Genomic DNA, 11,776 nt, shown 5'->3' with positions numbered 1-11,776 from the left:
CAAGACTGATGAGGGAGGGAAAGGGGAGATGAGCCCTCAGCAGGATCAGGAATTGGGCTTTTTGACTCAGGGACTGGAGCCTCAGTGGTGGTGCCTATGGAAGCAATGGGACATGTGTCTTAAGGGGGCAGGAACCAAAGAGCAGAGGCTGAAGCTCTGGCCTGTGACAGAGCCCATATTCCCTCTGGCTGAAGGCTGAATGAACCCATATGGGACATCCAGAGCCTTGGAGGCACTAGTAGGGGGTTAGCCTCCTAGCTGGCTTCAAGGTCAGCCAACCACTTGTCTCACTCAGTTGCCGGGTCAGGCCAGCGGCTCAGTGACCTCAGGTTCAGTGAGCTGGCAGATGAGGTCTCTGAATGTCGGAGTGTGGAGAAGCTTGGCTGAAGGACAAGGAATCAGGAGGCACCATCTTGCCTCGTGAGATCAAACTACTGGGTGAAGGGAATTCCCAGGGGTCTCCTGGTCTTCAGACTGGAATGGAGGGCGGTACAAGCACAGCAAGGGACAGAATGAAGGGTGGCTGGTTTCATGGAGTTAGTTGAGACCAAAAATTACCCTTTATGAACTCTCTGGATGGGCACTTTTTAAAAAAGGCTTTATTTTTAAGTAATCTCTACACCCAACGTGGGGCTACAACCCCGAGATCAAGAGCCGCTTGCTATATGGACAGAATCTGCCAGATGCCCCGGTGGGCACTTTTCTTGACTTGGACACATTGAAGCCCACACATTCTCAAAATGAAGTTACATTCAGACAAATGCAAAGAGACGTGTAGGATTCATATTTGTAAAAACCAAAGAAGAAAAAGTCCAATGAGAAAAAAATACCTTGCACAGCAATAATAAACATCAAATTCAACAACATGGTTACCCATGGGGTAAGAAGGAGGAGAGAGGTCAAGAAGTGGGGCTTCTTTTTTATTTGTAATATTTTGGTTCTTAAAAAATTTTGAAATAAACATGAAAAACTGTTAAGATCGACAGAGCTGGTGGTTGGACCAAGGGATTTAGTATATTATAGTCTACTTCCAGTGTGTTTGAGATATTGCATTTAAAAAAAAAATTGAAGAAACAGTACTGTCAGGAAATTAGTCGAGGTGGGGAGTGGGATGTCACCGTGGGGAGCAGGATGGGGTGGGGGCGCTGGCAAGGTGTCTGGGACTTGCTGGAGGAGGGGTGGGCAGGCAGACCCAGGCTGCTAAAGCTAGCAGGGAGCAAGAAAGGAGGTGCCCAGATCAAGGTCAGATCACAGTTAAGGAAGGGCTGGGCCCTGGGGAGTCCCAGTATTCGCGGAAGTGAAAGCACGGTAGAGTATGTATGCAGAGGGTGTGTGCGCCCCATAGACGTGGCAGCTCCGGGTAGGGGACAAGCTGGGGCAGCAGGCTCTTCTTCTCAGGGCTGGCCGCCAGTCCCCGGGGAGCCTTGCACCAGGCGGACAATGCACCAGGTAGACTTTGGGCTCAACCCCTCCAGCTAAGCTGCCTGTCTCCCTGCAGGGACCCCAGCCCTTTCCCCAGCCTGAACTTCCCTTTTTCCCCTGTACATCTGGAGCTGCTTTCCCACTCCCTCCCCTGTGCAGGGAGCTCTGTGGCCTGGACCCCAGAGAGCCTCAGACTTTTAACTGGGGGTTGGTATTGGGCTTCCTACATGCAAAGGGACAGTGTTGGGGATGACAGTGTGACTGAGAAACTAAAGAGAGTGTTCTCAATAGTCTTCCCTGGACCCCAATTGCCATCTCTTGGGGGAGGGCCAGGCTGATGGCTCCAGGTTTAGGGGAGAGGCTCCACCCCCATGTCGGGAGGGGGGGGGCACTGATGGTCCAGGGGGGATGGGGAGGGAGGCTAGGGAGAGAAGTTTTCTTGAGCCTGTGGTAACTTCATCAGCTGGCTCTGGCATTTATCGTTTGGAGGTTTGCTACCTTCATGGTAATCCATCCCACCCTTACTCAACAGTTAGCAGAGCCGAGACAGACAGACATTACCCCCAGCTTCTGGCTGGGACCTTGAGAGAGGCAGAGGCTGGCATGGGTTCTCCTCAATGCAGCCAGGAATCCACACTGGGCATCCCCTCCCTTCTAGGTCCAGACCTGAGACCCCTAAGAAGATCCTATGTTATGGGATGAGGTATTTGCTTTACCCCCTTTGCTTTACCCCCAGCTGTGGGGGTTCCTGCCTCATTTTCCTTTCTCCCTCCCCCAAGGTACCACCCCTCTGCCTTCTGTGTGTGTTGAGGGTGGTGGGAACCTAAGACGCTCAACACAATGACTCCCTTCTCCCAGGACTTGAAGAAGGGCTGCTCCCTGCCCACAGGCCGGGCCATGGAACAGCAGCCCCTCGTGGCCTCAGATTCCTGACCTAGGACATATAATCTATTAGAATTTTACTGGAGGCCTGGATAGACAGATCAGTGGGAGGGGACGGATGTGGGGGGCCACACTCTGCATGCCAGACTGTAAGGAAGCCCTCTCCATCCCTTTCTGAATGACTTTGTCTCCCTATTCTCTTTCTCTCTCTACATCTATTTCATTCCTGGTTCTTTATCTCTCTTTCTTTGTCTTCTTGGCTTTGTGTTTTCCTCTTTCTCTCTGTATCCCTCCACCACGCACCTGTATTTTTCTTTGATTCTCTCTCTTCCTACATGCGGGTTTTTTTGTGGGGGGAGTTGTGGGGTTTATTGCTATGCATGTGTTTATCTGTATGTTTCTTTGTCTCTCCATGTCTTCCCTCCCTTTCTTTGTCTCTCCATGTCTTCACTCCCTTTCTTTATCTGTGTTTCTCTCTCCCTAATGCTCTCTGTCTCTCAGTTCCCTTTGGGTATCTGTCTCTCCATTTGGCTCTTTTTCCATGTGCACAGGCCCATATCACCCTTTTTCTCTCTGCCACTCCCCTACCAGGCTGGCCAACGTCCCTGGCCTTCTGCAGCTGTGAACGGCTCAGGGCAGGAGCCCCAAAGGCAACTCCCAGAGGTGCCGGGTGGGACCTGGGAACCACCAAGAGGGGATGGGCTACCCCTGCTCACCATCATTGTTGCCGCTTTTGTCCTGCTGGCTGTCTGTATCGTGGTGGCAGTCCACGTTGGGCCAAGACTACACCAGGGCCGTGCCACTCTCCCCGCAGAGCCACCAGCCCCAAAGCCGGAAGGCGGCATCTACCTCATCCAATGGCGAGTGCTGGGCCCCCAGGATGCTCATGGAGACACCTGGCAGGAACCTCCTGTCCCTGGCTCCTGCCCCGTGCCAGATGGGCCTAGGCTCAGCGTTGATGAAGTCACATGTCTATAGGAGGGACACTTTGAAAAGTTGGACTGACCTGGCTCACAACAAGAAACTGGACAGAGAATTAGGGCAAAAGCAACTTGGGGTCTGGACATCAGAGCTTTGGAAATGCACACATGGACTCAGCTGGAGCTGCTCTCTCGGCAGAATATTTATAGAGAAAGTGCTGATGCGGACAGGAGAAATAAAAGAAGCTTGAGGGCTTTGCCTGGAAACATGCTCCTGTGAGCATTACCAGGGCCCAAAGCTGCCCTCACAAAGCTACTCCCTGCTTTTCAGGACCATCAGATCCTTGACCCTCCTTTACCAACTTTGTACCTCCTCCTCTCATCCCTAATCTCCTTTGCTTTTGGTGTCTGCATGAGTCCAGCTTGCAAGATTCCCCCACCTACCCTACCCCTGTGCGGGGAATCTCAAGAGTCTCGCTGTAGAGGTCCTGCCCCCAGTGCCCCCAGGTCCTGTGAGAGCTAGTCAGGGAGAGCCGAAGCAAAGAACCTAGGGGTGCCTTCTCTGGTACTCAGGAAAAGAAGGAAAATCTGTTGCCCTTCACTGATCAGAAGATAGCCCTTTGGCTCCTGGGGCCTAACCCTCCTCAACAACTTCCAAGGCCCTTGTAAAGCTCCAAGCACCAATTATATCTCCCTACATGGCTTTTGAATGCCTCCTACTATGTTGGGGCAAGACTTTTTCTTGCCTTCCTAGGATGAGATGGAGGGAATTCAGGGGCTCTCTCTACCTGTCCCTTTTTGTGTGTATGGGCCAGTTGGAACCAGCCTAAAATTTATCCCATGATGTGTCCCAAATCCAGAACCTTCCAGCTAGTGGGAACACAAGAAAGGAAAAGGAGCTCCATGCTGCTCGTCTAAGGGAAAGAAGGAGTGAGGAGAGGGATTTGCAGGGGATGGTGGGCGTGGAGATTGATAAGATGCAGGAAGGCAGTGCTGAGCCTCCGGGTGGCTCTCCAAAAGGCACCCTGTCCCTGACCCAACTGTACCTCAGTGTTGTGCGGTTGAGAATGTGCAGATAGGCGTTTATGGAGGGGCATCTGGGTTCTTTACACTGGGGAATGCCTGAGGACAGCAGATGCACCCTGGTACTGGCCTTGGTGAGACCCTGGCCGTCAGGAAGGTGAGGATGGCAGACAATGCAGAGGAACAGAGGTGGAGATTGTAATGGGCACTGAGGACTGGCCTGCCTCCTTTGTGGTCCAGCTGTACGCTGGGCACCCGACTCACCCGTGGACCTGTGGATATCCTAGCGTTCACTCCGCATAACAACTTTGGGAGAAAGAGCCCCTGTTCTCCCAGTCTTACAGTGGAGGATATCCAGATCCCCAGGTGGACACAGATGCCAAGTGGGGAAGTCAGGATTTGAACCTGAACTGTCAGACTCTCCAACCTAAGCACCAAGTTGGGGGCTAGATGGGTGGGGGCAGGTCATTTTGGAAAGGCCCTGGATTCTCCCCTGGTTTCTAGGCACAGGAATGATTGGTGTAAGGTTGGAGGAGCCTCGGGCCTTGGGGGGCAGGATGGCTGGGACAGCTGGGAAGAAGAGATTGTGTCCTCCTTTCCTCCTTAGGCTCTGGAATCCTTGGGAGCAGTTGGTTCCTTCTGGCAAATGTGTGTCCGTCTGTTGGGCCCATCTCCACAGTGATGCTGTATGCAGAAATTTGTGCTGAGCATTTGTGATAAAAAAACAGAGGTGAAGGGCACCTAGCTAGCTCAGTCAATAGAGCGTCCAACTCTTGATCTCGGGGTTGTGAGTCGAGACACATGTTGGGTATGGAGGTTACTTAAAAAAATTTAAAACAAAATGAAACAAAATCAAACCAGAGTGGGAGGTAGGGAACAAGTCGTGGGTAAAACAGAAGGAACTGGTAGAAATGGGCTGCCTGCCCTCCCTGATAGGGGAGGTTTGCCATTACAGCATTGTAATGGCTCGGTTCTAACAGTGATGGCATGGCATAAGACACAGCAGATGCCTGGGTGTGTTGTCCGAGGTCTCCCAGAGTATGTCCTATCTCCTCACACAAACCCTCTTCTCCCCTTCCCCCTTATCCGTTTGCAGGCTCTATCATCCGGGCACATTCATCCAGTGGCCCCTGGTCCTTCGAGTAGCCCCTTGCCCCGGATGTGGCTGTGTGCCGCTCCGTATTCCCCAGCCTCTCACTAGAGACAAAGGCCCATGGGGCATACTATACTCTTTGCCCCCAGCCTGACTCCTAGGCTCCGTCCGCAGTGAACGCATGCTCACCACCACACTGCCCTGTCCATGGGCAAAGAATAAGGAGGGGTCTAGGGGGTCTAAGGAAGTGGAAGTACGTCTGTGCAAGTGGATTTGGACATTTCAGATTGCTTGTGTGAGTCAGAGTCCAGCCAGAGAAAGATGGCATACTCAAATAGGTCATCTGAGGAGTGCTGAAAAGGGGGCTATTTACAGGTGTCTGGGTGGCTCAGTCGGTTGAGCGTCTGACTCTTGATTTCAGCTCAGGTCATGATCCTAGTGTTGTGAGATTGAGCCCCACATCAGGTTCCATGCTGGGCGTGGAGCTCCTTGAGAGTCTCTCTCGCTGTCTCCTTCTGCCCCTCCCCACCCACCCTCCCCCATGTACACCCATGTATGTACTCTCTAAAGAAAAAATTTTTTTAAAGAAAGGGGGCTGTTCAGAAAGGGCAGGTATAAGGAGACTATAAGTGAAGAGTGAGTGCTCCAGAAGGGACATTAGCAGGAAGCCAGGACCATGGTTAGGTCTGAGCAGCATGGGGAAGGGGCAGATAATGGAACCTGGGGAGAGACAGGGTTACCGAGAGCATGGCAGAAGCATGGCTTTAGGTCAGAGATGCAGAGAGCCCACAGTGACCTTGGTGCTACAGGGAGGAATCTGGGAGAATAAATACCCCAACCTCGCCTCCCTCCCTTTCCCTCTGTTCTCCTACTGGGGCTTCCCATGGACTGAACATGACCAGAATTCAGAGAGCAAGGGAGCCTGTCGATGCCATCCCAGGACAGAGGAGGGAGAGAGGGCTAGAGAGTCAGTCTGGAGGTCCAATGAAAGACACCTGACACATCCCTTAAATTTATCTGGCATTTAGAGTTTACAAAAATGTTCCATACAGTCATAATCCTCACAACAACCCTGCAAGATAGGTAGGACAGTGATTATAATCCCATTTCACAGATGAGGACACTGAGGTTCAGAGGGTAAAACAACTTGCCCAAAGTCCTAGGATTCGTCTTGAAATGTTAAGTTCAGGGACCTTCTCTGAGAGGCTCCCTCTGGGAGGAAGTGGTTCTGCTGGGCATTCAGCTGCTGAAGAAAGCCCTTCAATCCACAGTCTTGGGGATCCAGAGTCTTGGGGAGCACTGGGGTTTCAGGCCAGCGAACCCTGAGCATCAGAATAAATCCGTGCGGAGTGGTAGAGGCTGTTCCAAGCCACTGATGAGGAGCTTGGGCTCCTGGGACAGAGTGGAGGAATTGGGTGCAATCGAGGTGTCCAGGCCACCCATAGTGACCTCCCTTTCCTCCTGCCGCAAGTGCTGGAGAATCTTCTGTGACAGGGAGAAGCTGCTTCCCTCTGCAGGTTCTGGAACAAGGATGGGGAAGGTGGGTGAGGAGTGTGGTGAGGACCTCTCATGTTCTCACTTGAACATGCCCTGAGGCTTTCGGGGGGCAGATCCTCCAACCCTTCCTCTCCCTCACCTCTCTGTGTCCTTCCCCACCCCTGGCCCTGGGGCTAGTGTTCCCTGGAATTCTGGGGCTAGAAGTGGTTTTAGAGATAACAGAATTCCACCTTCCCAATCCTAGAAATGGGGCTTAGAGAGAGCAGAGACCAGCAGCCCCAGTCTCTGTGTCCTGGGGCTGGGACTTTTCTGCTTCTTCTAGCATTCCTAGATGAAGTCAGGGGCTCCTGGAGCGCATCTCTTCACACTCCACCCAGGACCCGTAGCCAGATACTCAGAAAGCAACTGAGTGCCCTAAGTGGAGAGGTAGGACCTTTCCCTGGGCAGGAAGGAGCCGGGCTTGGATGCCTTGACCGCTTGGGAAGACCCAGGGCATGGTGCCACTCGAGCTACTTCTAACCCCTCGGGACACCTCTTCTCTTCCCACCCGGTAGCCTATCAAGCCCTCACCCTGGTAGACGATAAGGCGGCAGTTTTTCTGCCATTCAGGGGCATCTGCCAGGATGTCTTCAAGTATCCGGCAGAAGAGTTTGGCCTGCTCAAGCCGGTCCTCCCGGCTGAAGCCAGCTCGGCCATCCTGTGACATGGCGAAAAGGGTCTGCAAGGGGGTGGCATACTCCAGGACACAGATGCCCGCCTAGAAGAGGTGAGATGGGGGCAAGACTCAAACAGGGCCCAGACAGACATACTCTGGACCCTGGTGCCACTGCTGGGGCCCCACTCCCTCAGCCCGTAGAGATGGAGTTCTGGGAGGAGGCAGCCCTGATGGGATCCATGGAGTCTGGTGGCCTTTGCTCCTAAAATCAGGACCATAACTGTGCTAAATTTACCCTCCACAGATCCTCCTTCTCAGATCCTGGGGCAAGGCCCACTGAGTCACTCTGCTGTCCACTGCTCCAGTGGGAAATCAAATGTGGGGGCTGGACTCTGGGGCTGAACCCTGGTCTGGGCTTCCTCCAACCTATGTGAGATCTTACATACATTCCCACACCTTTGTTTAGGGCAACTTTATGGTCAAGTACGTGGTTTGTCGGGTTGAAATCGTCTTGTTTCTTGCTGGTTCTTTGAATCTTGGTTTCCTCATCTGTGAAGTAGGGCTCATAACAGTCCTCACCCCACAGGTGGTAGCGAGGCTTAGATGAGGCGGTCAGATGACTGGCATCTGGTATGCGCTAAGGGCTCTGATTACTGTTACTGGTTGCTATCGTCCTTCAGAGCCAAATCCTGCCCAGCCCTGGGACAAATTCGGGAAATGAAGGCTCATAGGAGGGCAATGGATTTGTATCAGTGCTTGGCCCAGGGTCAGAATTCTGGTGCTCTGGGCTGGATTTCTCCTTAGCAGCACCCTTCTCCCTGAACACTCACCGGTTGCCCATTTTCCAGAAGCTCATAGACACTGTTGGTGTAAACCCGGCCCTTGATGCCAGCACGGTCAGCACTTTGCTGCGGCAGCTCATATAGGAAGCGAATGTTGGGGTCGGCCACACTCAAGTCGTCAGGAACCGCACAGTCCAGAGGGAAGAGGATGTGTAGTCGATGGCTCCCCAAGCCCCGGAGCATGTTGGTGTGCTGTAGATTGTACATGCGTATCCGGGCTGGGAGCCCTGGGGTGGAGAGGCCCAAGAAGTCATTCCTACAGCCCTGTCACCCAGGGCAGAGACCCAATTCATTGGTTCCCTCAATGTGTGAGTGCATGAGAACCACGGGTCCAGTCCACTTGCATTGTGCCTGAGCCAGGAGGGGCAGAGCCTTCAGGAACCCTCCCCCCACTCCTTCTCCTCCCCTCCTTCAGTTGTCCTTTGTCCAGATGTCTCTGCTCACCCTGCTCCTTCCCACTACAGCTTTTAGGGCTCTGAGAGGCAGGAAGAGCCCTGGAAGGTGACATTCCCAGCACTCCCAGGTGTATGGGGTCTGGCCTCTAGCTCCAGACCTGTTTCCTAGCAGAGGCCCTGGTGACAAGGGCAGAGAGCAATGAGTTATGGGAGAGCCATGCTCTTGGCAAGCAAGTCAGAAGAAATGAGACATGACACATGGGCTCGTAGTAGAGTGTCAAGGATCCAGGCTCTGGGCAGGCCTGGGTTCAAATCCTTTCTCCGCTCACTAAGTCGTGTGACTTGGGAGAAGTGACTTCACCTTGTAGAGCCACGATTATCTTATCTCTACAACAGGGATGATAATTATCCCTTGTCCACAGGGTATGAATTAAAAGTGAAAATGCACACCCAGATCATGCAGTAAATATTCATTGGAAGAACTCATGCTTAACCTGAGAGAAATCACTTAATGGCTCTAAGCGCCATATTCCTCCCTGTAAATCAGGCAAAATAACATCCTTCATGCCTACAGAATTGCTTTGGGAATCAGATGATTCCTTAGGAACAAAAATTCTTTGAAAAATATGGCAGGTTTTATGTCTTATTGTCTGTCTTAAAGATCTGGAAATAGAAGCGTCGAGAATGGCTCACCTGGCAAGATCAGCCGCAGGTACCCAATGTAATATGACCATGCCAGCCCGTGGGCCACGTTGAAGTTCCCTTTCTCACAGACTGCAGAGACCTCAGCCGGGGCTAGGCCCTGTAGACAGCAGGGTGGGGCTGGGGAGCCTCCATGAACAAGGATAACCAGATTCCTCCTCCTCAAAAAGTTTTCCTGACCAGCTGCCAACCTGCTCCCTTCTCTGCCACTGTTGTGGAACATTACACACTCTACTCTAAGGACTGACCTCTAAACTAGTCCCATCCCCACTGCTGAGCTAAGAGTAGGACCTACTAGCTGCTCCCTCCACTTGGCTACACCCTCCACCTCCCTCTGTGTCTCACCTGGAGTTCTAGGAGGATGTTCAGTGCCTCTGAGAGGCCCAGGAGGGCAAGCATCCAGGTGAAGGGCAGGCCAGCTGTGTTTGGGAGGGAGCCATAGAAATAGCAGGACAGCAGCAGCAGAGCCCCACAGCGAATGGGGCAGCCCAGGCAAGCCCGAGTAGCCCTCCAATAGCTGCCCTGGTACCTGCAGGGGACAGGCAAGCTCTGGACTGCTGCCCTGCTCATCCAGGGAGATTCAAGGAGGGGCAGGGCTGGGCGTCAAGAGAGCAAGATGTGGGGGCAGGGGGTTGGGAAATCGCCATGGGTAATGGAGTCACCTGGAGTGGAGGTGGCACAGCTCCTCAGTCAGATGACAGACCCCCTTGAAGAGCAGTCCCAGCTGCAGGGAGGCTAGGTGGAACACCAGCCATCGGAGAATGTGTTCTGGTGGCTCTCCCAGAACCCAAAGGGCTGTCAGGCAGACAGCGAACAGGATGAAGGCTGCCTTCCGGGCTCTGGTCCCCCTAGGCCGTGGGATGGATGGGTGCAGGCTAGAATGGGACATCTGTGGGTACCAAGAAACCCATGGCCGTTATCCTCCCACTCTCCTACCATGGCAGGACAGCTTTCTCCTCCTGGTGCCCAGCCAGGGTCAGAGGCTGTTGTCAGAGATGCCTCTAGAGGACAGGCTGGGCCTAGAGCATCCCAGCACTCCTGTCTCGGAGAGATTTGTTGAAAAAGAAGCAGGGGAAGAAGTGGGTGCGCCCACACATATACACCCTACCCAACCCCAGGAAGACCACAGATGTAGTGAAGAAAAAAAGCAGTGACTGTCCCAGACCCAGACCTGAAAATGTCCTGTGAGGTGCCACCCACCTAGGGACTGTTGGGAACCTGGCTTCCCTCTCCACCGAATCCGCCCCAGGGAAGGCGTTAGTCAGCAAAAGTGACACCACAGTCTGGGAGTGCAGGCAGGACAGTTGAAAGGCTGCTGCCCATCTCTGGGTGTCTGGGAGCCTCAGCCTTGGAGCCTATGCTCCGCTGCTCCTAGTCCTACCTACCTTCTACCTTGGAGACTGCAGATTGTTTCTGGAAGATGACAGGGAGAGGTCTAAGGCAATGACCCCCAGCGACCAAGTGCAGACTCTCTGGGTACAGCCTGAAAATGGGACTTTAAAAAACAATCAAAACTTTTTCCACAACACTCCAGCCCTGGTGTCTCACCAGACCACAGCTCAGGAGAGGACGGTATTTCCTGCTCCCCGGGAAGGGAGGAAGGGCCCTGATGAGCCATACTCCAGTCTTGATGTGGAGAGGGAAGCTTGAGGAGGCCCTTGTTCCATTGCCCTTTGCTCCCCCTCATCGTCCCCTGCAGCCATAACCCTGAACACCTCAAGACCCCACAATCAAACAGACTCTCCAGCACCCAGACAGGGCTCCACACGCTCTCAGAGGAAGGCAGCACACACACTACACCATACTGACCTGCCTGATTTTGATTCTGGTCTGGACGCAGATCCTCTTTTTCTGGAGACTGTGATATCAGGAAGGAGGAAGGGAGAATGAAAGTTATTTCCTGTAACAGCAGCCTTTCTGGTAAAAGGTTTCACAGCAGCTGAGAGCCTGCAGGGGAGTGGGGCTTTGGCTTCCACGGGAAGTAGCCACGCCTCTGACTTCTCAGAGAGAACCCTGTGATTCTAGCCAAAAAAAAACAGTCACATGGAACTTCACCATCAATCATCATCATAAAGGGTTTACCATGTTCCAGATAGGATGCTAAGTGTTACACATGGTATTTTTCTTAATCCACTGAGCCATTCTGGAAGATAGCTAGAATATTATTCCCCATTTTGCAGGGGATCTGTCTGAGGCTCAGGGTGGTAAATGGCTTGCTCTGTGCCTTGACTGCATGGGAGGGGGTGGAAGGTACCAGGTCCAAGTTTCATATCTACACGTTCTCCTGGGGTGGCTGGGAGTATCTCTGGCTGGTCTCTGGCAAACTGAGAAGCTGATTTAACCGG

At 53.0% G+C, this 11,776-nt stretch overlaps 2 protein-coding genes across 4 annotated transcripts; one reads left to right on the top strand and one right to left on the bottom strand.

Moving 5' to 3' along the window:
- The first annotated feature begins 1,424 nt into the window (after positions 1 to 1,424).
- Positions 1,425 to 3,375, top strand: LOC111141305. Its single transcript, XM_022493764.1, has 2 exons — positions 1,425 to 1,449; positions 2,896 to 3,375. Exons 1-2 carry the CDS (start codon positions 1,441 to 1,443, stop codon positions 3,280 to 3,282), a joined length of 396 nt encoding a protein of 131 aa, XP_022349472.1. The 5' UTR covers positions 1,425 to 1,440; the 3' UTR covers positions 3,283 to 3,375.
- A 2,945-nt stretch (positions 3,376 to 6,320) lies between these two features.
- Positions 6,321 to 11,367, bottom strand: LOC111141242 (transmembrane protein 173). 3 transcript variants are annotated; one of them, XM_022493664.1, is made up of 7 exons: positions 11,241 to 11,367; positions 10,817 to 10,914; positions 10,094 to 10,320; positions 9,423 to 9,640; positions 8,323 to 8,561; positions 7,408 to 7,594; positions 6,354 to 6,860 (listed from the first exon to the last, which is right to left on the bottom strand). In XM_022493664.1, exons 3-7 carry the CDS (start codon positions 10,318 to 10,320, stop codon positions 6,670 to 6,672), a joined length of 1,062 nt encoding a protein of 353 aa, XP_022349372.1. In that variant the 5' UTR covers positions 10,817 to 10,914; positions 11,241 to 11,367; the 3' UTR covers positions 6,354 to 6,669. The 3 variants fall into 3 exon arrangements, with proteins under 3 accessions (XP_022349371.1, XP_022349372.1, XP_022349373.1); XM_022493663.1 differs by lacking the exon at positions 11,241 to 11,367 and adding an exon at positions 9,777 to 9,960 and having other exon boundaries at positions 6,321 to 6,860; positions 9,423 to 9,531; positions 10,094 to 11,229; XM_022493665.1 differs by lacking the exons at positions 7,408 to 7,594; positions 11,241 to 11,367 and adding an exon at positions 9,777 to 9,960 and having other exon boundaries at positions 9,423 to 9,531; positions 10,094 to 11,229.
- Positions 11,368 to 11,776: the final 409 nt, after the last annotated feature.

Source organism: Enhydra lutris, unplaced genomic scaffold (assembly GCF_002288905.1).
Source record: "Enhydra lutris kenyoni isolate GAN:26980312 unplaced genomic scaffold, ASM228890v2 scaffoldscaffold5, whole genome shotgun sequence".
Classification (NCBI taxonomy): domain Eukaryota; kingdom Metazoa; phylum Chordata; class Mammalia; order Carnivora; family Mustelidae; genus Enhydra; species Enhydra lutris.
Note: the sequence above shows the minus strand (reverse complement) of the source record. Positions and strands in the feature narration are given on the sequence as shown.

Coding starts and splice junctions, on each gene's coding strand:
- LOC111141242 (XM_022493663.1), bottom strand. CDS start 10,320: ATGTCCCATTCTAGCCTGCACCCATCCATCCCACGGCCTAGGGGGACC. Junction 9,961..10,093: donor CTGTGCCACCTCCACTCCAG/GTGACTCCATTA, acceptor TGTCCCCTGCAG/GTACCAGGGCAGCTATTGGA. Junction 9,532..9,776: donor ACATCCTCCTAGAACTCCAG/GTGAGACACAGA, acceptor TGCTGTCTACAG/GGCCTAGCCCCGGCTGAGGT.